Source organism: Hyperoodon ampullatus (assembly GCF_949752795.1).
Source record: "Hyperoodon ampullatus genome assembly, chromosome: 3".
Classification (NCBI taxonomy): Eukaryota; Metazoa; Chordata; class Mammalia; order Artiodactyla; family Ziphiidae; genus Hyperoodon; species Hyperoodon ampullatus.
The window spans coordinates 141,710,839-141,738,518 of record NC_136916.1 but is presented as its reverse complement, the minus strand read 5'-3'; the positions used below and the strand labels follow the sequence as shown (position 1 = coordinate 141,738,518).

Below are 27,680 nucleotides of genomic sequence, written 5' to 3'. Positions count from 1 at the left end.
ACATATAGTGGGATTGTGGGATTGCTGGGTCGTATGGTAGTTCTATTTTTAGTTTTTTAAGGAACCTCCATACTGTTCTCCATAGTGGCTGTATCAATTTACATTCCCACCGACGGTGCAAGAGTGTTCCCTTTTCTCCACACCCTCTCCAGCATTTATTGTTTGTAGATTTTTTGATGATGGCCATTCTGACCAGTGTGAGATGATAGCTCATTGTAGTTTTGATTTGCATTTCTCTAATGATTAATGATGTTGAGCATTCTTTCATGTGTCTGTTGGCAATCTGTATATCTTCTTTGGAGAAATGTCTATTTAGGTCTTCTGCCCATTTTTGGATTGGGTTGTTTGTTTTTTTGATATTGAGCTGCATGTACCTGTTTTTTTACAGTTCTTGCCTCTGTGAGAAATGCATTTTTCACTGGGGGCAAGAGCCAGGGGGAACGGTGGCTAGGATTCCTGGTTTTCATCCAGGCTACACAGGTTCAGTTCCTGGGCAGGGAATTAAGATCTCGCTTCACACCACCACTCACCGCTGCCTGTCCGAGATCACCCTTGTACACACCCGGTCAACTGCAAGAAGGGAACTGTAACCTCAGCCACATCTCTGACTCCTGTCATGTCAGGCCAACCACAAGGATCCAGTCTGTGCCTGAGTCCCTTGTTATTTAACTAAAGACACCCCAACGCAGTTAGAAGGCAGTCTGTCTGTAGGGAAATAAACTTGCACCACAGCCGTGCTTGGGGTAGAAAGCAAGGCTAGACTAGTGTTATTGTACCGAGTCTTTTGATTCTGTGTGGAAAGAGTCCTAGCAGAGCAAACTGCTGTTTACCTTGCATCAACCTTCTGGGTTTGCTCAGCCGCCCAAGCACTGCAGGAACGGGTGGAAATTGCAGAGAGGGAGAAAAGGATCCCAAGATGAAGCCTGGATTCTGGCTGTGTATTTATGTGTCTCTCAGCTACAGGCAACGGCCCTTACACCGACCGCTCTGGAGAGGCACTGATGGTAACCTGAGGCCAGTGATTGGTAATCTAGGGGTTTAGGTGAGACATCGCCCCCACTCCCCCATCCGCCTTCCTCCTCGGGTAGGAGCCGAGAAGGAGTTGTTTCCTCTGACCCCTGCCGGGGAGATTCCCAGATTCCCGCTGTCTCCGGGTAACCTAACCTTGACCGTTCCTAACAGGGGTTATCTAGCATATTCTTATCTAGCAAAAGGGGACGCCCCCATCCAACTCTCCTTTCGCCTTCCTACTTAACACTTTGCCTCACCACCAACCTCTGACCTGGCCGCAGCGCACTTTCTGTCCTCACTCCTTGACCCCGTTTATGCAGTCGTCCTTTCTAGACAGGCCTGGGCGAAGCCTCTGGAGGAGAAGCCGTAGATCAGTTCCTCTCAAACTTGAGCGGGCATATTTATCCGGAGGGCTTGTTAAAACATTGTTGGCCCTCGCTCCCAGAGTTCCCGGTTTTCTAGCTCTTGGATAGAGCCTGATAATGTGCATTTTTAACAAGTTCTTAGGAGATGCCGCCAGTCCGGGACCACTTTGAGAACCAACGCCTTAGATAAAAGAAGGTGTCGGTGCCGCGGCGTGAGCTCCTCCATTTCTTTCCATCTCTTTCCCCGGTCCCTTCGCACTTACGCTATTTTCCCTTCTCCGTCATAGACTCTGGCTTTTGGACTCTGTTTCTAGCGGTTCCCCTCCTGTCGCCGGTTCCGAGCGTTGGTAGAGAAATTTCCTGCCCACACTCCCCAGTCCTGTGCAGCGTCCCCCCCCCCCCCCCCCGCCTGTACTGTTTTCCCACAGCAAACGCTGCCCGCTGCACTCTCCCTCTCTTAGGTGTGAATTATTCACTCTCTTCCCTTACTCCTTGCATTAAGTGCGACCTTTCCCGCAACTTAGCAGTGGCTGGGCTCGCTGCTCGCCTGTGCGCTCCGCAGCCCTGGGAAGCATCCCTGTACTGCCGCCACGCTCCTCCGCGCGCCAGACCCAGCCTGGGGCGCCGGGGCCATTCCCGCTCCTGCTCTGCGCTCCGACCCTGTCTGGCTCGGGCTCCAAGGTGTGGGCCAGGGCGGGTGCTGAAATCTCCTCTGTTGAGCTTCGGGCGCCGAAGCCCAGAGGGGGGCGGTAGCAGCGTCAGGTGGCTGCTCTGCGTCCCCGCGCGCCGCTCAGTCAGTCCCTGCTGCGCGCTCAGCCCGGACTGGAGCGGGAGATGATCAACACCTCCGCCCCGGCAGCTGCGTCCCCGGGAGCAGCCGGGACTCGGGACCTTGGCAGGAGAAACTGAGATGTGAACCCTCCGACTGCCCATTGCCCTCTTTGGCATCCTGCCTGCTTCTCCCACTTCCTCTCCCACTCCACGGCCCCACTGGACAGCGAGCGTTTGCCTCGATCTCCGGAGAGAAAGGAGCGTCCACCAGGCGCACAGCCGGGCAGAAGTTGGGCTCAGCTGGGCAGCGCTGATCCAGCTGCGCCGGAGGGGTAGGCTAGGAAGTGGGAGAGGAAGGCGCAGTAGAGGGTCTGGGAGATAGGGCTTTGAGTGGGCTTTTCCTGCTCCCCCGGCCCCGGGGTCGGGGCAGGGGGAGAAATGCTGAGCCCGCGCCTAGGTGATCGCCACCGCGACAGCAGCCTCAGCAACAGCTTCAGCATCAGCACCGGCGGGACAGCGACAGCGGGGGCGGCGCAGGCGCACTGTGCCCCGCGGAGCCTGCAGTTCCCGAGCCCCGTGTGCGGCACCGCCACAGTCTGGGCAGCGGCGGCCGGGGGAGCGCTACTACCATGAACTGCCTGGTCCTCCTCCCCAGAGCTGCTCATCCGGGTCGGGCTGGAGACACAGTCAGGGGACCCCGTCGCCGCCGCCGCGCCCCCTCTTCTTTGGGCTCGATCTTCTCTTCCACCTTTTCCTCTTCTTCCTGCACCTTCTCTTCCTGCATTCCCCCCTCCCCCGCCGCGGATCCTGGCCGCTGCTCTCCAGACCCAGGATGCCGGGGGGCAAGAGAGGGCTGGTGGCACCGCAGAACACATTTTTGGAGAACATCGTCAGGCGCTCCAGCGGTAAGAAGAGTTGCAGTCAGAACACCCCTCCACCTCCATCCTGCCAACCCACGTCCCCCATCCTCCCCGTCCCATCCCTCTCCCAGGGCGGGAGGGGAACGCAGACCGCCCTACCTGGCGGCTGCAGTTAAAAGATGGACCTGATTTTAGGTGGGAGTGGGAATGAGGTGGCAGAGGAAAGTTAGTTGCATCCCCTCCCCAAGACGTACTCTCCCCCCTCCCACCTGTCCAGAGCCCAGAACCGCAGGAAGCCCAGGGGGAGCAGCGGCTAGGGTGTAGGTACATCTGGAGAACAGAGTTGAGTTTCGCTTTGTTGAGGGATATCTTTTTTGTTCATCGTTTCCCCACATTTTTAAACAAGTAGGCTGAAGAGACTGATCAAATTCTTAGAGTTAATCTCAGTGGAAGGGTTCCCTCAAGTTGGGAATGGCTGTGAAAGTGGCTAATTAAGATTTAGTCTCTGGAATGGCTTTCAGGCCCAATGGGCACCGTTGAAAGGAGCCTTGTGTATGAGAGGGTAGCTAGAGTTGAACCTAAGAAAGAGAGTCAGTTCTGGAAAAGTGAGAAGGCAATTATTATGGTCAAATTTGTGTTTAAAGTTTCTTTTTTTTTCTATTTTGCATTGGTCTATATTGATCTATATGGTATATTTGATTTGACTTAAACAGGAGAAATGTAGAAGGGAAGCAATAGCTACTGTGCTTTTAAAGTAACTGGAGAAAGAATTTTAAAAATGCTATTCTACCTTGCTACTGATGTTAGGGTTTTCTTGCCTTAAAGTGTCTTTGAATTGCCATCCATTTATGCATTCATTTCCTCTAAGATATCGGAATGGGGATGGTTATATATTTCACATTTTAGGACCTTATAAACTTTGCATTTTACTGAAATCTACATTTTCTACTTGCTTTCAAATCTTTTATATAATTTTCAATTTTAGAAGCAAGATATGTAAAATATCCATTAAAGTGTTTTGTTTTTTCCTTCAGAGACCTGTTATTATATTTTGAGATCCTTTGCTTGGAGAGTTATGAGAAAGACATTTCTGCATGTTGATTACAGTAGATTTTGGACCAAAGCAGTGGAAATACTCTATGCAATTCCATAATTGTTTATTCATTCATTCATTCATTCATTCATTCAATGAAACAATATTTATTTGGGTGCCTTATACAAGAGACACTCTGTGGGGTCCTTTGGATAAAAAAATGATTAAGACACTTCTGCTCTCAAAAAACTCCCTCCTTAGTGCAAGACAGAGGCACACTCAAATGATAATAAATAATTAAATACAATTATGCTCTTCCTGAATTGGTAGATTAGGTTATATTAATTCCTAGGATATGATCTCTTGTAAAACTAGGCTTGCAAATATTTCCTCTGATTTGGGGACTATATGTAAGTGTCCCAAGGTATTTTTCATCAATCTCTGATATGGTATTTGGTTTTCATTTGAGGCTTTTGACTTTATTTCTTCGCCTTTGGTCAGTGCCTGATACTATACAAGTAGTCTTGAACAGACTTTTTTGGGTTCAAAAAAAAATAGCTAATAGGCCTGGTTTAGTGTAAAAAAAAAAACCTATAATACTTTTTAGCCATTCCAGTGTGATTTCAAATGTGTGTCTAATTTTTTATGAAAATATAAAATATAAATTCCTCATGGTAGCCAATTTCTATGTTTATACATTACTTTCTTATATTAATATTGTACAGAAACCTAGAGTACAAGGAGATATTACTGTTAAAACAACCAGTTTGGAAAATTTAAAGGTTATTGGAATTAGCTATTTAAGGTATATCAGTGTGTTTTTCAGCTTTCTCATCCTCTTGGGTTATTTCAACTCCATGCAATTTGGTCTGTGAGAGGACAACTCTTAAAGAATAAAATCTGGAGGCTCTCTATTGCTCTGCGTGGTAACCAGAAAGTAGATGAGAATTCCTTGGCTGAAGTTTACTCATATAGCATCTTTGGTTGAAACTTCTCATACAGACTGAAACTATGAGCCAGTTTGTAGAATATCTTTTATTTCTGATATACCATGAAATTAAGACTTACGTTATGTGGCTTAGAAAGAGCTGCTTCTGTTGCCTCCATTTTAAATCTACCATCCAAGTCAATGAATGTTTTATCTTTTTTACACTTCATGTTATAATTGCTTCACTGGTTCAATGTTTCTTTCCATGGATAGCACCAAGTACAAATGAAAATTTATCTGTTTTTGCATTTTAAGTATCACCTCTACTTGCTTATGGCTAACTTTTAATACCACTACTCAAAACCTCTGAGCTTTGTTTGAAATGTGTTAGATATTTGAGGAAAGTATATGAGCATGTGTATGTAATCAATAATGGAAAGTCTCAGTGCCACTTGTACAGGAAGAACCTCAGAAATTGAGAATTACAGTATTAAATTTCTCTACACATTTATGTGCGAGTATCCCACACTTGTTGCCATTTCTATATGATTTGGCAGAGAAATAGAAAAATTCATTCTGAGAAATTGTTTGAGATTAACAGAAAATTCCCTTCAGGGTTCTCACAGATGGATTGAGTTTGTCACCGTGAAGATTTCATTATTCACTAACTTAACAACGTTGAAAGAGAAGTATTGGCAGAGCTTTAGTGGAAAAGAAAAGAGGCAGCACTCCTAATATAGCTAAGACTTGAAGAAAGATGGGTTACTTTTACCCCATGAAGTGCTTCTCTTTCTGATACAACATCATTTTCTTCTTATGAAAATATCAGATCTTTTAGTGAGAGTCTGAGTAGAAGCATATCTAGAGATACAGATAAACATACAGACAGGTATCTACCCAGACACAAAGGTAGATGCAGAGGAAGTAAACTCTCTCTCTGTCTCACACATAGAAAGAGCAAAAGAGAGAGATGTAAAAAGTAGCAGAAATACAGGGATAGAGGGAAGGAGAGAGAGAGGGAAGGAGTGTGGGAGGGAGAGGGAGGGGGGAGAGAGAGAGAGAGAGAGAGGGAGAAAAGGAGGGATACTAGATATGAAAGGGCAATGGACACCAAGAGAAAACGTCAAGCTTTTATTTGTCCATGGTGATCACTAATGAGCTGAAATCTCAGCCAATTAGAAATCTATCAGAAAACTTCTTGATGCAGAAAAAAAAGAGCAAGAAGTGTGGTATATTTGGGTATAGCTTTTAAACATGAGGATATCCTAATAAAGTTCCAAACTCCTCAGTTGCAATTTCCCAGAATAACAGTGCTGTATTCTTTGCCTTAGAGTAGCACTGTAGCCTATTTGCTGTTATTTTACACCTCTTGAGATTGGCTTTTTATTTTTCTTGTTTAGTTGACACAGTCTGTTATGGGAAAGCATTTCAAATTGTCATTGGTGATTCAAAGTCTATAAAATAAAATAATGAGGGCCATTGAGTAGGATGGATACAAACATACTTTATAGCCAAATTCCAAAATAGTAGAAGTAGGGAATTCCTCTCTTTAGTTTTAAGATAAAAGATAAGATCATTTTTAGACAAATAAAAGGAATTACAGTAATTCTTAACATGTGATTCTAGTAGGTATAGAGTACACATTATTACTCTAAGAAATTGTAAAGGTCAAAAGCATAAATGCAATAGCAAGGTTTAGATACATTTTTGGCTAGTAGAATCAAAATATGTTGCTAGGAAGGGAAAGTTTGGGAACCATGTGGTAAGTTCATTACCTGCGTGCAGTGTCTCATAGTAGGCCCCTGTCCAAAATGCCTACTGACCGAATCTGTGTCTGGAACATTATCAGGCCATCTTCCCTTATTTAAACCTTGCATAGTATTTATGCAAGCTATTCACCAATATATTTTGGGCCATAGGGAGCAGTACACTTATGGGTAGAGGGTAGGTACCTGAAAGAAAGCAACAGTTTTTTAAGACTTTTAGGTGGAATTTTAGATTAAAACAAAACAAAACAACATTTCCAAGGCCTTCAATCTGATTATTGCTTTGGGCAGTACATTTTATATATATGTTGTCTTTGATTCCTTAACAAATAGGCAGAAATGATTAGTTTGGGTGACAGTAAACCTGGTTGCCATCTCGAAAATTTTTAACTATAAAAATAATGTCTTTTAAATTAGAATTTACTGTTCTTTAATATTTTAAACATTATGAAAAAGTAGAAATGTTTTTCTCTTTAGAGAAAAAAGGGGCCCAGGAAAGAAGAAAACAGAAAAGGCAGTATTTTATGAACCACTTAACCTTCAAGAGAAGAAGTTGAATATACTCAATTTTCCATTTTGCCTGAAATACCTGGTTGCACAAGCACTTTCTTTACTCAGTGCTCTTACCTATAGGAAAATCCAAAATCATTTTTGTGCTATAATTAATATTTGTAAAAACTAAGATCTTAAATGAGAACCTATAGGAGGGGAAATAAGGGAGCTAGTGATTTAAAAACAAAACAAAAAAGAAATACTCATAATTCTCATCCAATTAAAAAAATTGTGGAAAACAAATGGATTATTGTGGGGTTTTTTTGGTATAGAGTACTTGATATTTTTTCTTGAAAGATCTAAAATACTATTCAGGAAATGTTGATAAAACCACTTAGAGTTTTTGAAGCTTAGGTTTACCCAGTCTTATAATGTATCACTTTTACCTTTAAAATATCATAGAGATTGAAATTATATTGACAACTTCCTAAATTATATTTATAAGTAAGCCAGAGGATTGTCCCTTGCTTTAGAGTCCACGCTGCCTTGTATAACAAATGCAGTACTTTGTTGACTAGAGAGTTGCTTGTCCCAGGACATTCTTGTGTTCACTAGAAATTGCTCTGTTTGTTTATCTTTTGCTTGATACCAGAAGTAGAGTATATAAGAAATCCACGTGCCTGGCCATCTGTCAACTGCCCTACTAAAAGAAACATAAAACAGTATTTTTGTTAATAGAAGGGAGTGGCTATGATTGTTTTAACTGATGGTGACTGAGTACATTTCTATAAAGGAGTCTTTTAGTTTAGTCAATATTTATCTTTTACTTTCATTGTTAATAACAGCTGCTTGGTAGCATAGAGGAACAACGCTTCCACCTTCTCTCCAGTGTCTGGTCTAGGAAAAGTTGTACTGTTCTCCAGAGCGCTGTAGTTACCATTCACCACAAGAGGGCACTATAGGTTCTGCCACAGGTGAACTAAGTAGTTAATATCTTTCTGTTTCTCTTTTCCGTCCTTTTCCTCAAGTTTGATTGGGGGTTAAAATCAACTCAGTTAGTTCTTACTCTTGGCAGAAAATATCTAAAACACAAGACATATGGGAAAGTGAAATGAAGAAAGGAATTTCAATCTTATATTAGTTGATGGTGACCTATGTTTTGTGACTGAATGTGATATTAGTAAAAACAGTTTATGGAAACAAATTCAAATAAATTTTAGACTAGTAGAGTATTTACTTTAGCAGATGAACAAAATTTTATTGTAATAAATCATCTCAGTGTGGTGATAGTATGTATGAAATATAAAGTTTTATAGAATAATAATGTATAAATAATGTTCATACCAGAAGAATGAATATATATTTTCTATTTCAACAAAATTTTCCTCATCAGATGTCTTGATATAATTTTGATTAAGGTGGTGAAGTAGAATCAGTTCATGACAGTGCTTTGATCTTATTAAAAGATAGTTTACAGATTTACAGTTACTTACCTAGGGTATTATATGATTCTAGTATTTTGATGTTATCCAAACTTTAAAAATAAAATACAGAGCTAAAGTAAATATTCTTCAAAGTTCTTCAAATTTACTAAACTCTCAAAAAAATATGATTGGAGACATACTACTTTAGGAGGTTCTATTTCCTGTCAGTCATCAAGTCTGAATCTTGGTTTTAGGGATTTTTTTCTTTTTGGTAGGGTTAGAAACCATATTTTGAGAGATGTTCTGAAATGTCCCAAACAAAATCATTTTTAATAGGAAAAATTAAAGTATGCCATACAGCACTTTTATGAAGAACAGAGATACATAGTGAAATCAAATGAACATGAATAACAAGTCACAAAACCAGTGGTAATTATTGTTGTGGAAATTGAGGTCAAAGAAAGTAGTCTTGATGTGCTGTAAGAAATGGACATTTGTAAAACATTTTTCTTTACTCATAGAATTTTTAAAACTCCAGTCATATGTTCTCACCACACACACAATAAAAGAAAACACTTGCTATGTGAGATGATGGACATGTTAATTATAGCTTGATTGTATACTTATATCAAACCATCAAGTTGTACACTTTATATACTTTTTTTTTTGTTTTTTTTTTGCGGTACGTGGGCCTCTCATTGCTGTGGCCTCTCCCGTTGCGGAGCACAGGCTCCGGACGCACAGGCTCAGTGGCCATGGCTCACGGGCCCAGCTGCTCTGCGGCATGGGGAATCCTCCCGGACCAGGGCACGAACCTGCGTCCCCTGCATCGGCAGGCGGACTCCCAACCACTGCGCCACCAGGGAAGCCCTAAATATATACAATTTTTATTTGTCAGTTATACCTCAACAGGCTGAAAAAAAAATCCTTAGTGTGTTCCACTAAATACCCTAGCTTAATAATGTATGATATAACTCCTTTTCATTATTGAAGAATGACTAAAAAGAGTAATTTAAATAGTCTCATTTTATAGAATACAGAAGTTTTAATATTGTAAAGGCTTGGTCTTGAAAGATACTTGATCAAATGAAAGCTGTGACAATACTGTCACATATATCAGTGTGTTAGACATTACTTTAGTATTTGGTTGTTTATGGATACTGTTACTAATACAGAGAAATATTTGTGTACATTCTAGATAGTAGTTTTGTGATATGTTAAGTTTTCACATGGGAAAAGATAGGAAAAGTAAATAAAAAGTGAAATAGTTTATAAAGGAAGAGTGGTTGAAAAGCTGCTTGAAATTTTATTGAAATGGATTTCTCTCTTTCTTGGGTATGGTCCCATTAGAGAAACATAAGTACAAAGTCCTATTGATTTCACAAGTTATATGATTTGAGATCTGAGCTTAGGTGCACAATCAGCAGTTTCTAGAGGTAATGACATGTAACTGGGAAGTTGTGGAAGTGTTGGTATATGGACTAATCTTGAGGATATGGGTTATACCTTACACATGCACATAGCAGTAAGTACTAGTTGAATAAATGTTTTTTTGCTATTGCCTCCTAAACTAACCAAGTCTAGAATTGATATTTTTTCTAAAACACTGCTGATTAAATCTATTAAGTAAGCTTGTGTCAGTAATTGTATAGTTTAAAATATTTAGGTAACTAATGTGTATATCTGAAAATGGAAATCACATTGTACGGGGAAAATCAGATGGGACTTATGAGAGCATCAGAGGTGAATGTGTATGTGATCTCACACTCATCTCTTATTCCAACTTGATGTACAGCTGAAATATTTCTTATCATTTTTGTTCTAATCTCCAAGGGCTTAAAAGATAGATTTTTATACAGGAAATAACTGTTCAGAAATTTGTTGATCCTAATTATTGTTTCAAAGATGAGTTTGCAGTTAGGAGTTATTGATGGTAAGTTTTATCCTTGGGAATTGATCCGTACCAGTTTATGTATCTTCTGAGTGAGTTCTGCCTTGAGAAGCAGCTTGCAGTCCTGTGCACTATCCAGAGGAAGAGGCAGAATAGATTTTGGCTTTTTAGAGACTGCATGGCCAGCCTCAGATCACCAAGTTTAACTGAAAATGAAGCAACTCACTTAGATTGAGGGCAAATTTCATCTTTATCCTGATCTTTTCTGTAAGCCTTGCCTGTCTGCTGGCATACTTTTGATTTGGGACAAATTATAGCACAGTGAGTTTATTTTCACATATTTATGGCATTGAGAGGATAGAGGAAGTTTTCAATGAAGGCTAAATAATCCCAGAATAAACTCCCCTAAAAATAACTCCCATCCTTTTGCTTGATGTTCATACTCTTTCTAGTTAATCATTCACTAATTCAACGTATATTGTTGAGTACCCACTATGTGCTAGGCTCTGATCTAAGCACTGGGGATGCACATTGAGCACAACGATAAAAATAACATTTCTCCTTTTTTTTTTTTTTTTTCTTTCTGTGAGGGGCAGTGTGCACACTGGTAGGCACCATAGGTTCTGGAGGCTTGCATTAAGGTCCTGGCTCTGATGCTTACTAGCTCTGTGACTTACTTATCTATACCTAGTTTTCTCCTTTGCAAAATGCAAGTAATAAAAGTGCCTAGCTTATGGTGTTGGAGTGAGGATTAAATGAGGAAATACATACAAAGTGCTGAGAACAGTGTCTGGCACATAACAAGCACCATATCAGTTATCAGTGTGGTTAGTTATTGTTATTAGTTAGATGTTTAAAACTTTGAATGCACCATCTGTAGCTGATGCCTTTAATTCTTGGTCACCATTTCCTTTTGCACCTCTTTTCAATGGATTTCTATCTAAACCGTAATGTTGAAACTTCTAGAAGTTTACAGGTGAGCATTCTTCTTGTGAATCCAAAAACCTTTTATTTGTCCATATTTTTCTGGCTCTGTAGGATTTAAGACTCTGCTCCCCTACCCTCTCCACACTAGTTCATCTTTTGGCTTTCGTGACTTTTCACTTTCTCCTGCCCTTTTCCCTTCCTTTTTCTATACCCTTTCTATTCCTTTTCCATCCCCTTTCCCCTCCCCTCTCCTTCTCTTTCCTCTCCTGAAGGATGGTTGTCAATCAGGTTTAACCTTCAGCTGTCTTTCTTACATCTTTACCCTCCTTTTCAGAGCAAGTTTGTCCTCAGTCATAATTTATAAATGTATCCTATCTGTTCTCCAGTCCTGTATTTCCAGTGGCCTATAGAATTTCTCTTGTACACCTCACAAGTTATCTAAAACTCAGTGTGCCCAGAGAATTGAATTTATCATTGGTTTTGGCTTCAAATAGACTTACATTTTTGGTATTTCCCCATTTCTGTCAAAGGTGTCTTTAATATTTTAATCTTTTAGTCTAGAAATATTAGGGTCTTTTTTGGCTTCCCACTCAGTGTAATATTAGTCTTACTTGCTAACCAGATTACTGATCCCTAGGGGTAAGAATTTTGCCAAGTAGTTTTTTCTTACCCTTTATAAGCGCTGTGTGCCGAGTGAGTGAATTCCTGCCCGTTCACTCTACTGACTCAGGGCATGAAACATGTCCATTACCGATATCATATACAGCCAATGTGTATAAGTATGATGGACCAAAGGAGGAGTAACAGGTTGAAAGAAGAGTTGCCTCACTCCTGGGCCCAGAAACAAAAGATCTCCTCTGAGAATGAGGAATGAAAAGTGTGATATATTCTCCTTGTTCATTCCCAAGCAGCCTCTTTTTCTACTAGAGCAACCATCGTCAAGGTAACTGGTCATCTTTCTGGAACTCTGTGGGGCAGAGAACAGTGCTCTCAACAGAGCAAAGGCATTTCCATCTTGTCTTGACACAGACTTGTGTCCTGACTCTAGCCATTACTCTTGGTGACATCCTAGGGCTCTACAGGATTATAGTAACTACCTTGTGGGGTTTGCTGGGAAGATTCAGCAAACCCACAAATGTAGCGGATCTTGCACTGTGCCTCATCATAACAAGGGCTTCATAAATATTCACCTGTTACTATTTTCTCTGAGGTAGGGGAGATTTACTTTTCTTTTTTTTAACCTGAAGAAAGCAAAGTATTAAATAGTTAAGGCTTTCCTAAGTCTTAAACTGGTGGATCTGAGATTAAAGGCATTTGGATTCACTTTACCAAGGGCTTACTTATTTGGAGAAAAAAACCGAAACAAACAAATAAACACCACTCTTTCCCCCAACAAAAAAAACTACTACTTACAGTCAAAGAAACATCAGTTCTTTTTACCTCAGTAATTGGCAGTGCTTGGAGAGGCTGAAGAATAAGGCAGAAATTCAGCCTCTTTTTGTAACTGGCTCAGTGAAATCTGGCCAAAGGAGAGAAATGAATTGAATTTGTGGTCTGTATCTTTCCCTTGAACAATTAGCTCCTAATGCATAGATAGTAGAAATTTAAAAAAAAATAGGACAATGCTTTAGAAAATTAATCAGATTGTAAATGCATTCAGAAAAGCCTCACTTCTATTTTTTCTACCAGGTGTGGAGCTTAGACTAGTCTTTAATTGAAATTCTCCATTAGTTATCTTGCTATTAGTATTTGATTGCCTTAAAATGTTAACTTCAAAGAAAATAGAATCCCTTTAAAACAGCTGCAGTTCATTTGCAAAAACAAGGTTTGCTTATTTGCAAGATTGAAAAATGATGCTTAAACATTAAAAATGTAATACTTTATTCCCCCTGACAAACATATCTTGACTGATTTAGCTTTTATCCAAGATTATATAACTAGTGAATGTTTTAAGTCCTTAGGTATTTTAAGAAATATCATTGTAATGAAATTCAGTAAAACTTTGTTCTTATCTACAGCAGGGTGAAGGTTTTCTGTTGTACTATGAGACTATGAATCTCATAGGCCATTATTGCAGTTATCTTTTACTTTTAATGATTCTGACAAGTATACTTTTTAGAAACACATCTTTCATGAACAAAACACCAGTGACTAAAAGTAGAAACTTTGAATTGTTGAACATTTGTGTGTGTGTGTAGAAATACTTTCTATAACAAAATTGCTATTATTCCTACCATTAGAATTTCAGGAATATAAGTTAAAGTATCTCATGAATTCTGAACCACTTTGGCTAGATGGAAAAATGATGAATTTAATGCCATCAAAGAAACACAGAAACTTAAAAATGTACCTTTGATCTTGAGGGAGATGAAAAGTGAAGGCATATTTTTATCTTTGATGACAGCTGAACAAGTTTGAATAAATTAACAGATATTTTTTGCTTATTTCCAACTTCCACAGTGATGGTCTGCTTAATGTCACCAATTATTATTATATAATAATTAGTCTCATTGTGGAATGAGACAGGTACAAAGTGTATGTGTCTACACACACACGCACACACAGGCACACACACACATTTCCTTGATATAGAGCTGTAGGATAATGGTGTATTTGTAAGGACATGAAACATACCAGTTTTATATTCTGTTAGTGACATAGTAGAAGTGGGTAATGAACCTACCAGAAATCAACATTGTGGATGTGGGCATGACATATAAATTATTTATGCTTTTGTTTAGCCATCTGTGCCAGGATTTTATTTAACCCAAATAAAAATGTGCTATATGTGCTTCAAGGATAGTTCTGCTGTTACTGTTCTCTGAAACTTAAATATATCTATAGATATCACTCACCCACTTAAGACAAGTTTAAAAAGTAATATATGCTCCATGACTTAAATTCAGAAGTTTCCAGAGTTCAGGGAAATCTGTGTCAGAACACCTAATTTTAATTTTTTTACAGAATTGTCAGTTCTTTGAAGAAAAATACCTAGCATAATTCTTATCTATATTCTTGACAATGTCTAGCATTGCTCTAGTAATTATTTATTGGCCGTATGACTTTAAATAGGAATAAAAATTTTTATATTTGATCATTCAACAAACTTTTGTGGGTATACAGTGATGAACCAACAGACATCGTCCCTGCCCTCATGGAACTTGGAGTCTGGTGGGGAGATAGGCATTCAACAAGCCCAGACAAAATATAAATTACAGACTGTGGTAAGCACTTTGAAGGAAAAAGGGGGGGTGCTGTGATCAAGTGTAACAGAAACTAATTTTGATTGGGAGATGGTGTCAGGGAAGACATTTCTAAGGAAGTAGTGTTGAATTGAGGCCTAAAGTAAGAGGTAACTAGATGATGAGTGGGCAGAAGAATATTTCAGGCAGAGAGAAAACATGTGAACCATCCTAAGGAGGAAAGAGAAAATGAGTGGCTAAGTTTGTGAAGCTTAAAAGCCAGTGTAGTTGGATTGCAGTGGGCAAAAAAAAGAGGAAGGCGGGAAACAAGGGTGGAGAGACAGAGGCTTGACTATTCCGGGTAAGGCTTTTGCATTGTATTTCAAGTGCAGTGGACAGATCTCCTGGCCACAGGGGTCACTTGCTGTATAACAGCAAGTTGGGTTGGAGGGAGGAACGGTGACAGTAGGGGACCAGCCAGGAGTCTGTTGCAATTGTCCAGGCAAGAGATGATGGTGGGTTGGCCTGGGAAGTAGCAATAGAGAAGGAGAGAAGTGGATGCCTCTGCTGGTAGAATTATTAGGGTTTAGTGTTGAATTGGATGGCATGAATGAAAAGGTGTGAAGGATGACTTTCAGGGTTTTGGCTCAAGCATCGGGCATAGAGAGAGGTAAGGATGGAGATGAAGAAAACTGAGATGGAGAAAACTGGGAGATTGCCAGGTTTGTAGTGAAGCTCTAGAGATCACCTGCATTATCACTTTGTTATCTAGCTCCCTTTTCATTCCCTTGAAGTAAATAAGAATGCAGCCAAAGAGAGCTTCTTAGTTCAGTGAGACTGTGTACAGAGGTGATTTCTTTTCTTTTCTTTTCTTTTTTTTTTTTTTGCTGCAAAAAGCTTTACTGTTTCCATTTGGTCCAAGGCTTGGGAGAGGTCTCCAGTGTGGTTAACAAGCTGCCTACTGGCTGCAAAGAGGGGCTTCAGGCAGAAGCCCGGACACCAGAGGGGCTCCTCAAAGCCCACTGGGCTCTGGAAGCTCCTAGTCGTGCTTGAGGGTGAGCCTTTCGAAGAGATACTCGCCAGCCCAGCCTGGGGACCAGCCAGCCTGCGGAGGTTGGTCAGGTGGTCACCATCTTCTTGATGAGTTTCACCTCCTCATCTAGGAAGTGGCTCTCCAGGAAGTTGCAGAGGTGGGGGTCTGCGCGGGCACAAGCCAGGGCATGCAGATCCAGAACGGCCTGGTTCAGGTTCTTCTCCATGTTAATGCCGGCTTCCATAGCGTCCTGAGTTTTACCCCACTCATCTTGAGATGGCTTCTGCACGTCCTGGAAGAGGGCGCGGCCGCCGCGTTGGTTTTGCATTTTCAAGAGACGCTCAGCGCTCTCTTGCTTCTCTTCGGCCAATTCGCGGAAAAGGTGGCCCACGCCCTCCAGAGCCACATTGTCGCGGTCGAAATAGAAGCCCAGAGAGAGGTAGGTGTAGGAGGCCCGCAGATGCATGTTGACCAGGTGGTTGATGGCGGCCTCCACCTCGGTGGAATAATTCTGACGAATCTGGGAGCTCATGGTTGATCGGTAATAAGGAGTTCGGCTCAAAAAATCGTGTTGGCTGGTCCCGGTGACCGAGGACAGCTGAGTGGCTGACTCCGAAGGTTGGAGGGGGGATAGATGAGTGGCTGACTCCGAAGGTTGGAGGGTGGTTGGAGGCTGGAAGAAAGGGCGACCCTGGGTCTGTTCCGTCCAAACACTGTTGAAGCAAGAGACAGACCCGGGGAACCGCCGAGCGCAATCTACAGAGGTGATTTCTGTATTCTCCTGACAGAGGTTCAGAAGAGTATCACAGGCCAGATAATTAGCTTGGTCGGTCTGGTTGTTCTTGTGGGTTAGAAATATGTAACTTCAGATTTTAACAGGAGGCTAGTTCAGATGAGAAACAAAGTAAATTTTTTTTGTATGTATGTATATATGTTTCCGAAGTAGGTTTTTTAAATTGAGGTATAGTTGGTTAACAACATTGTATCAGTTTTAGGTGTACAACATAGTGATTCCAAATTTTTATAGATTATACTCCACTTATAGTTATTATAAAATATTGGCAATATTCCCTGTGCTATACAATATATCCTTGTAGCTTATTTATTGTATACACAGTAGTTTGTAGCTCTTAATCTCCTACCCCTCTCCCCACTGGTAACCACTTAGTTTGTTCTCCCTATCCAAAATAAAATTTTGAATAAAACCAAGATTCCCAAACCAAATCTAACTTTATAATGAATATTTGACAATCAGCATTGTTGAAATACCCTCTTCAGTACTTTTTACAAAACATTAGTGATTGTTGCATGAGCTTCATTGTGTTGCTTTTAAGCTCCAAATTTCCATCCTTGGCCACTGATTTTTGGAATGTGAATTCTTTAGCTCTTTGAATCAGAGAATTGCGGAGGGTGGGGTAATACCTGGAACTGTGAGCACCTGCACTCAAGTCCTTCCCTCATGGAGGCCCTGGGGTTCTGCGAGAGTAGCTGGAAATAGCCCTTAGCTCAATTTACCGGTTTCTGCCTATACTTCACCTCTGCTGGAGGAGGTCTATGCCAGGGTTTTAGGGCTTTCAGAATAAGGGTGATGATTTCTGGATGGTGTGCTTCTCCAAGGTTAGGACTAAATGAATATAATGTGAGGGAAAATCTGGTTGACTTTTCTCAGAATCAGCACTAGACCTTGGAAAAAGAATAAATTAGTGAATGTGTTTTATTCAGTGTGTTTGGTTTCTTTTTGTGAAGTCCTTTCCTTTCTCACCTCCATGTCTTGGTTCTTCCTCAGTACTCTAGAATTTTTTTGTGCCTTAGCACTTCTTAAAAAATCTGAAAACTTCTCTGTGCTTGTGCTTTGAAACTTCTCTCTAGGGTAATTTGAATAAAAAAGATGAGAGGAAGAGAGAGGTTTAACCCCCCCAAAAGGTGTTCCACACTTGTTAATGTCCATGGAATTTCTGGATCAGAGAATGGGGTAGTTTTCATAAAAACAAATGAAACGAAAACCTAAATAACCATCTAGTCATGCCAGATACAGGTAGTGTTGGAGCAGCTCAGAGGAAAAGATGGTTTTCCTGGAATTGCTATAGAAAGGAAGAATACATGCTTTTATATTGTTTTCATTGACTGAATATAGCCTTTCTTCCAGAAACTTCTGCCAGCAGAATTATTGACCTTATGGTTTATATGTGATCTCCTTTAGGAATGGGATTAATATGTAGTGGTATTAAATTTTAGTTACTTTCCTTGGTGTCTGAAGAAATAGCACTGTAAAGAGGAAGTGCTTCCTTTATATTAAATGAAAACAAAAGTTTAAACAGCAGTTCAGAAATATAGTGATGAAATAGAAGGTCTTAGATGGCGAGACCTAATTCTGTCCTCCCCCTCCACTAGGTGCCCTTTTCCTATGTTTGCCGAGTCCTCTAACTTCCCTGGCCTGCTTTCCCATCCTTAAAAGGAAGAAAAGGATGCACAAGATGAGTGTAGTCATGAGCTTGGGGAATCACCTGATGATCTCGCTAAAATGCAGATTCTGATTCATCAGGTCTGGAGTGGGTCCCAGCTTCTGCAGTGTTAATAAATTCCCAGGTGATACTGGTCTACACTTTGAGAGGCAGGGTATGAGAGCAAAGTTTCCCAAACCTGGTTGAGAATGAGACTGACCTCTGAGGCTGTATTTTTGTGTTTCAATCCTAGGGAGTCAATTCAGTGTGCCTGCATTAGAATTTAGCAATCTGTAAATTCTATTGCAGCTGCCAGGATTTAGGCGTTATTGCAGTAGATCAGGGCTTCTCCACCCTGGCTGCATATTAGACCACATGAGAAGATTTAAATAACTTATGCCTGGCTCTCACTCCAGACCAATTAAAACCAACTCTTTGGGGCCTAGAATGAGTAACTCCTGTGGCCCCCTCCAATTCTCCTCAACCTCCATCCCAATCGAATGAATAGTCAAAATTGAGAAACACTCATAAGGATCCTAGTGGGCATTTTGAATTAGGGGCTTGCGATTTAGTTTTTGACCTTCTAACACTTGAGGAAAAAGTGCTTGTTTTATTTCATGTCCATCTCTGAGAGGATACTCGATGGTCTTGAAAGAATATAATAAGATGTTTTAAAGCCTCAAGCTCTTGCACAGATCCGATTGAGAATTTGTCCATTTGTAGGATTATTGCTTCTGAAATGTTTTACTGGACTACTACCACTTGGTAGGGATAATTACCCAATTCTTAGAGCACTCATACAGGAACATCTGTGTATTTAAAACATTTGGACATGATTGTTTAGAAACATCATCAAGGACTGAAACAGTCTGAATCCCAAGGAAGGTTTAATTTTTCAGAATTCATGGCTGTTGCTGTGCTAAGAGCTGTGAGGACAAATCAGAACTGGTTTCCCTAAACTTGGTTGATGAATGTCAGTGTATTTGTGCTGCTATTACAAAATGCCATAAATTGGGTGGCTTATAACCAACAGAAATTTATTTCTTACAGTTCTGGAGCCTGCAAGTTCAAGATCAGGGTGCCAGCATGGTCAGGTTCTTTTGAGAGCCCTCTTCCTGATTGCAGACTGCTGGCTTCTCAATGTGCTCTCATCATTATTATAAGGGCCCTAATCCCAATCATGAGGGTCTCCATCCACATGATCTCATTGAATCCTAATCAGATCTCAAAGGTCCCACCTCCTAATACCATCACATGAGGGGTAGAGTTTCAACATATCAATTTTGGGAGGACACAGGCATTCAGTTCATAACAATGAGGATGATGATGGTTACTAAGAATTCTGAGCAATTTCTTTAATGACTTTATGTGTCCAAAACTTCTGAGCTGGTCTTGCTTTCTAGATTTGCAACTAGTTCCTTTGTAAAGAAGTTATCCTTCAGTAAGCATATTGCTTTTCCCTGCCATGTTTTAAAGCCAAAGGGAATTAAAATTTTCTGGGAAGCAATTTTAATTACTCTGCTATCTTGTTCTTAATATTTGTTAATAATACCAGATTTCACATTCACCAAAACAATAATTTTCGTGACTATAGGGAAATGGAACAGTTGTGTGAATATTTCATATACACATATTGCATTTCAACTAACAGACAAGTTTCCGAAAGAAGCTCCTGGACAATTTAATACTGAGCAACTTCCCTCGAATTTAGCTTTTAACATTAAAAAAATCTGTCTCCACTTCTTCTTTCTCTCCCCCTTCCTCCTAATATTTTATTTTGTAGTTTAGCTCTCAGTATAATTTTATACGTTTTGGTTTGCAGGGTCAACATTTAAAAATTTATTTTTTCTAGGTTCCTTGTTTATACACACACACACAGCTCACACACAGAAAGCTCTCTCTGAGTATATAATACAGTTGTAAAATAATCTTATATATATAATAAACAATAACAGTTTATAGTTTATAAAGAATTTTTACTCCAATGGGTAGTTTATAAAGATTTTGCCTACATTACTCCAGTCTCCATAAACTACCCAGAGTGGTAGGTATTGTTATGAGGAAGCCAATAACCTAATTAAAACTCCCCAGGTTTTTCACAGCAGCTCCCTTGGTAGTATTGAGACAGGATCCAAATGCTGGCAGAAAATTTGGGGAAAGGATTTTAATGATAATTTTATTGTTATGACTATTTACCAGTTGATGACTAGTTATGTGAAGGACCTAGCGCTCTAGTTGATTTTCTCAATTATGGTTTTATAAAACATTCAGAAATGATAGGAGCAGTTCTTATGCTTGTCTTCATAAACCCAAAGCACATATTGCTAATGCATAATTACTAAGACCTTGAGGTAAGGGCTAGTATGCACAGAGTCCAGTTACTTTACTCTCTGTTGGTCTAAATTAATGGAATCAAACTTGAAGCATAAAGATAAATGGAGAGCATGTTTCCTTGTCTATTTTTTAAAACTTAAAAAAAACTTTGAGTTGGTAGGTTTGATTGAATATGCAAGCAAATACTCTAGAGCTTACTTAGCAATTATCTGAATTGTCCATATTCTATGTTATTGGTTAAAATCAAGTATGTATTTAAAAAAATAAGATTGAAGATAGGCAATATCTTAACAACTCACTTTTTAAAATTTAATTTTTATTTTATACAGCAGGTTCTTATTAGTTATCTATTTTATACAAATTAGTGTATATATGTCCATCCCAATCTCCCAATTCATTCCACCCCCCCACCCCTACTTTCCCTCCTTGGTGTCCATATGTTTTCAACAACTCACTTTTGATTCCAACTTCTAAGTTCTTTTTCCTAAACCACTCCGCCTTCATGCTAATATGAATTGAACTCCCCTTGCCGTGAATTGTTTTAGGACTTACCTTTCATTCCTAGTCTTCTACTTTTCTGTCTAAAGCAAAAAATGAGGCACAGTTTCCCCTAGAAGAGGTTTGAAGTTGCAGATGTCTCAGTCAAGAATTAGAATTTAAGGAACCTGGGTGCTAGTTCCTGCTTCTGACCTCCTGGGGCACTTGGTGCTTGGTGAGTCTCCAACTCACTGTGGGATGGAGTTGCATGTAAACATCTGGCCCAACACCTGGCAGAGAGTAAGGGCTCTGCTCCCGGTTGCTTTTGTTATTAATTTTGTTATTACACAGAATTATTAGGATGTAAGTGAAATAATATATCAACAGCAAATGGATAGTGAGAGCAGGGCCCTGCTGAGCTGGAGTCTTAATTTTCCCATTGTAGAGCTATTGAAAATGGTACATTGGGGTGGGGTTACATTTTTGATAGCAGAGTTAACTAGGAACAGTTAGAACTTCTGATCTAAATCCTAAAAAATGTCTAGAAAACAAGTCTGTTTATGAGAGAGGGAGGTCTGCAAGGCCTTTGGGGATAGTTTGAAGCAAGTTTTTAAAACCATGAGATACAACCCTCCATAGGGTGTAGATCCATTTAATGGGTCTTGACTGGCGCACTAAAAAATTGAAATAGAACGGAAATAGAGTACATCTCGTGTAGTAAGAGTGTTATCTGAGAAATTTTTTCAGTTGTGTGTACATGTGTGCATGTGTGTAAACACACATTGAATCACTATGTAAAATTTGTTTCTTACTATGAGCTTCAATTAAAGAAAGTTTGAAAAACACTGATTTGGATAGTTTCTGGGGAAAGAAGGCCTCCTGCAGTAGACCCTTTAATGTTTATGGTCCTTCTGTTTTAGAACTGTGGGATTCTCTTTCCTGGGATACTGACAGTTCCTTTAATCAATAAGTAATTACTGTATTGTGACTATTGTATGCATAGTAGGCATAAACTTTATAGTTCTGAGGACTGTATCATCTATTTGAGAAGACAAAAAAATAGCATATATAAAAGCATATATGAAGTATTTAGAGAGGCACTTCATACTAAATTTCATGATATCAATTATATAAAGAGAGATCCCTGCAAGAATCTATGAATGCATTTGTTTATTGATATAGTCAGACAATTAGCAAGCATATATTAGATGCCAGGCACTGTGTTAGGTATTGGAGGATCAAATAGAACTTACAGCTCAACAGGCAGATATGCATTAATCATTTCATGACACAAATAGGTGTCATGAGGCTGTCATAAAATTGCAACTTTGATAAGGACTTTGAGTGAGAGGTACATCATGTCTAAAATTATTAGGGATGACCTGGTCAGAAGGTCAAGGAAAGATTCACTAGAGTCGTGACGATTGAGTTAAGATCTAAATAAATGTAGGTGTCAACCAAATGCGGAGGGAAAGCAATGATGTTCAGGCAGAGAGAATGTCAAGTTAAAAGGTCCTCCTATGGTGGGAGAGGACTTGAAACTTACAAGAAAAAAGAAAACATCAGTGTGGCTGTCATACTCAGGGCAAGGTGCAGAATGGTGAGAGTTGAGGTTTGACAGACTCTGAGGTCATTATAGGCCATGCAAAGTTGGGAGAGTTCTGAGAGCCCTGACAAGCTATTGACAGATGTTAAAGCAGGGAGGGGATATGATCCAGATCGAATTTTGAAAAGACCTACCTGGCTTCAGTGTGGATAATCTATTGAAGGAGTCACTCAATGATTCCTTCATTGAGAGGGCCTGAGTAAACCGATTAGGTAGCTCTTGGCATGGTCTAGGGGAGAGATGATGGAAGCTTGGAGTTGGGAGATGATGATGAGGATCTAGAGAAATGGAGAGATTTGAAAGGGTTCTAGGAGATAAAATTAATAAGATTTGGTAATAAATTAGCTATAGGGGTAATCAGAAGGATGTTGAAAAATGGCTTCCAGATTTCTGCATGGATGGTGATCTCATTTTCTAAGATAGTAAACACTGGGAAAGCATCTGATTTGGGGAAATGACAGGTCATGGACATGTTCTACTGAGATAAATTTAAGCTATCTATGAGGAGAGGTGAACCTGGATATAAAGATCTAGAGTTTATAGAAGAGGTCTTGTTTGGAGATAGAGTTACTGAATCTATGGAGATAGGTGAAAGCAGAAGAGGAACGGACATAGAGGAGCTTTAATATACTCACTGGATAAAGAGTATTGAGTCTGCAAAGGAAATAGAGGAGTGTCCAGAGAACTAGGGAAATGTTCTATGTAAGCTAAGGACTGAGACATTTTTAAGGAGGGAGTGGTTACCAATGCTTCTGAATTATTAAGTAGAAAGGGTAAAAAGTATCCTTTGGATTTGGTGACATGGAGAGATTATTGGTTACCTAGGTTGTCTTGGAGCAGTGAGGACATAAGCCAGATAGGAGTGAGTTGAGTGAATAGGGGCTGAGAAGATAGAGCCAATGAGAATAGACAACTTTTATGGAAAGTTTGTCCTGTGAAGGGTTGGACACAGACAGATACTATGGTAGCCAGAGGATGTGGATTCAGTGGTAACCACTGAATGTGTCATAGAGAAGGGAGAGTTGAACTGGTTCTTAAAAGTTTTGATAGGCAAAGGGATGAAGAAAAAGTATTTCAAGTGGATAGTAGGCATCATGAGTGAGCATCTTTTGGGGATATAATGAGAAAACTGACCTAACTGCGATAGTATGGACTTGAGGAGTAATGAGAAATATGTTTGCACAGGCAGAGAGGATGAGGCTGGATTTCAGAGGACTTTGTGAGTCTGGGAGAGGATTCAGTGATGTAAACAGTTGGGAGACTTGTTCTGGATGAAGAGTGGTAGGATGGAGGCAGGGCTCGAGGGGGACAAATGAATGTTAGTCTGAAAATCAGGGAGACCATGTAGCAAGCTATATGCGCTGCCACAGCTACATAGTCATGAAGTGAGGAACATATGGATTAGAGAGGTTAAACTGACTAGGACCTGGCCTGGGCTAAGAAGGGAAAGAAGTTAATTTTTGATGATCATATTACAAATATTTATAATTGATGCTATATATAAATGAAAATGTATATTTATAGAAGAATTTATATTTTATGAAGCATTTTTGCAGGAATAAGCTCATTTTAATCTCTATTCTAATCACTGTATGTACCAAGGAAACGTAGTATTACCATTCTTATAGCTAGGGTTCAGCTCAAATGCCACTGGTTTCCTAAAACTTCTGGTTCTCTAGCCCTTTGTCCTTCTTGTATTTTCTTTTAAGTTTGAGGTATACCTTATATGAAGTAAAACATACAGATCTTGTATACAGTTCAATTAGTTTTGGCAAATGTATATACCTCTGTAGTTTATATCTCAATAAAGATAGAAAACAATGACCTTCTCCAGAAAGTTCATCAGTCCCTCTACCATCAGTCCCTCTACCATCCCATCCCCATCAGAAATCATTGTTCTGATCTCTATCACCATAGATTGACCTTGCCTGTATTTAAACTTCATATGAATGAAATTATAGTTTCTGACTTCTTTAAATCATCAATGTTTTTCAGATTAATTTGTGTTGCTGCAATCTGTCAGTAGTTTGTTCCATTTTAGAGCTGAGTAGTATGTCTTGTATGAATATGCCACAACTTTTAATCCATTCTCTTGTTGATGGACATTTGCATTGTTTTCAGTTTTTGGCTACTGTGAATAAATCTGATGTGAACATTTTTCTACAAGTTTTTTTGTTAACATATCTTTTCATTTCACTTGAGTAAATGCCTAGAAGTGAAATTTCTGGGTCATAGTTGAATATTTAACTTTTCATGAAACTGTTTTCCAAAGTGATCATACCATTTTATATTCTCATTAGCATTTTATAAAGAATTTCAGTTGTTCCATATTTTCATCAACATTTTTGTATTATTAGCCTTTATAGTCACTCTAGTGGTTAAGCAGTGATACATCATTGTGCTTTTAGTTTGTATTTCCCTAATGCATGATGATGGTGAGTGTCTTATTCTTGTGCTTATTGGCTATTGTACATCTTCTTTTGTGAAATGTCTGTTCAAGTCATTTGCCCATTTTGTTAATTGGGTCATTTGCCCTTTGGTAGGATTTTTCGGGCCTACTTTGGATAGGAGTTCTTTCTCAGGTATCTGCATTGTGAATATTTTCTCTCAGTCTGTGGATTCCCTTTTCATTTTCTTGACAGTGTCCTTGAATGAGCAGTTGATATTAATTTTGATAATGTCTAATTTATTTATCAATACTTTCTTTTATGGTGATTACTGTATGAGTCTTAGAAATTTTTGTCTTCCTTAAAGTTGCAAAGATTTCCTTCTATGTTTTCTTTTTAGTTTTCACTTTTGTGTTTAAGTCTATGACCTGTTTTAAATTATTTTCGTGTGTGTGGTGTGAAGTAAGGGTCATGGTTCAATTTTCGCTTGTATGGATAGCCAGTTGTTTTAGCACAGTTCATTGAAGTTGTCTTTATTAATGAAACTGCCTTGGCATCTTTGCAAAAAATCAGTTGACATTTATGTAAGGGTCTATTTCTGAAGTCTTTAAACTGTTTCATTGATCTATTTGTCCTCACTCCAATTTCATACTATATTCATTACTATAGTTGTATGTTTCTCCAACTTGGTTCTTCTTTTTCAGGTTTTATTTTGGGTTATTTTAGGTAATTTGTATTTTCACAAACATTTTATAATTATTTTGTCAGTTACTTCAAAAAAGCCTGTTGGTATTTTCATTGGGATTGTATTAAATCTATAGACTGGTTTGTAGAGAATTGAAGTCTTAAAATATCCAGTCTTTCAATTCGTTCACATGGCATAGCTCTCCATTTGTTTAGAAGCCATTTGTAAGCAGCTTTTTTTAGTTTTCACTCTAGAGGTCCAACATGTATTTTGTTAAATTTATTTCTAAGTATTTTATACTTTTTGATATCATTCTAAGTGAAATTGCTTTTCATTTTCCAATTGTTTAATGCTAGTTAATAGAAACAAAATAGATTTTATATTGACTTTATGTCTTGTAACCTTGCTTAATTCACTCAATAATTTTAGATATTCTTTTGAATATTCCTTAGGATTTTCTACATAAACAATCATGTCATCTGCAAATAGAAAAAAAATTACATTTACCTTTTAAACATTTATATTTTCTGTAGTTTTTTGGTTTGTTTCTCTCTTTTTCTTTTTTTTCCTTTATTTTCTCAGATGGACCTCTGATGAAATGTTGAATGTAAGGGTTGAGAGTATATATCATTGACTTTTTCCTAATCTTAGGGGGAAAATATTTAGTATTCTAGCTTTAAAAATGATGTTAGCTATGGATTTTTTAGGAGGTATCTTCTATCAGTTTGAGGAAGTTTTCTTTTTTTCTTAGTTTGCTAAGATATTTTAACCATGAATGAGTATGAATTTTGTCAAATGCTTTTTTCTACATCTATTGAGATATAATCATATGGCTTTTCTTTTATTCTGTTGATGGATTGCATTGATTGATTTCATAATGATAAATCAACCTTATGTTCATGAGATAAACCCTACTTGGTTATGATCTATTTTCTTTTTAATATATTGCCGGATTCTATTTGCCAATATTTTCTTCTGTATTTTTGCAACTACATTCATAAGATCTATTGGTCAGTAATTCTTTCTTTAACAGCCCTTGTCAGATTTTGGTATCATAATAATGCTAACCTCATAAAACAAGTTAAGAAATGTTTCCTCACCTATTTTCCGAGAGTTTGTGTAATATTTGTACTATGTCTTATTTAAATATTTGAAAGAATTCCCTGAGCCCATAGCCATCTGGGCCTTTAGTTTTCATTAAAAGATACTAAGCTATTCAAATTTTCCATTTCTTTTTGTGCCTGTTTTTATAAGTTTTTTTCAGAAATTTAATTCATTTCATCACAGTTTTATAATTCATTGGCAAAATATTGTTTGCACTGTACCTTTATTACCATTTGCTATGTGTACTATATCCAGTGATGTCTCCTCTTTCATTCTTGATGATGGTAACTTGTGTTTTTTTGAAGTTCACTCTTCTTTGAATGTTTTCTATTTCACTGATCTACATTCTGACCTTTATTTACGTCCTTCTATTTAGTTTGGATTTAATAGCTATTATTTTTCTAGTTTCTTCATAAAAGAGTTTAGATTATTGATTTTAAACTTTTCATTAAAAAATAAACCTTTAAAATGAGAAATTTCTCTCTAAGCACTGCTTTAAATGTATACAACAAACTTATTATCATCCAGTTTAAAATATCTTCTATATTTCTGTTGATTTCTTCTTTGATCCAGTGGTTTAGAAATGAATTGGGTAACATACAAATGCTGTAGATTTTTCTAGATAATTAAAAAAATGATTTCTGATTTAATTACTTTTTTCTATTAGTTTCTGCTTTATAACAAAATGAATCAGTCATACACATACATCTGTTCCCACATCCCTTCCTTCATGCATCTCCCTACCTCCCACCCTCCCCATCCCACTCCTCCAGGCGGTCACAAAGCACCGAGCTGATCTCCCTGTGCTCTGCGGCTGCTTCCCACTATCTATCTACCTTACGTTTGGTAGTGTATATATGTCCATGCCTCTCTTTCGCTTTGTCACAGCTTACCCTTCCCCTCCCCATATCCTCAAGTCCATTCTCAAGTAGGTCTGTGTCTTTATTCCTGTTTTACCCCTAG

General features: G+C 38.8%; 2 protein-coding genes across 2 annotated transcripts in view; one reads left to right on the top strand and one right to left on the bottom strand.

The window, feature by feature from the left end:
- Positions 1 to 2,979: 2,979 nt before the first annotated feature.
- KCNH5 (potassium voltage-gated channel subfamily H member 5) overlaps positions 2,980 to 27,680 on the top strand; it is a gene marked incomplete at both ends in the record, with an annotated part of 361,648 nt that continues 336,947 nt past the window's right edge. The window contains one exon of the mRNA XM_079700833.1: positions 2,980 to 3,052. Within this exon, the coding sequence (XP_079556959.1) occupies positions 2,980 to 3,052 (73 nt within the window). The remainder of the gene's footprint in view (positions 3,053 to 27,680) is intronic.
- LOC307050036 (ferritin light chain-like) lies at positions 15,736 to 16,241 on the bottom strand. Its single transcript, XM_079699802.1, has one exon. The coding sequence runs from the start codon at positions 16,213 to 16,215 to the stop codon at positions 15,769 to 15,771; it is 447 nt and encodes a 148-aa protein (XP_079555928.1). The 5' UTR covers positions 16,216 to 16,241; the 3' UTR covers positions 15,736 to 15,768.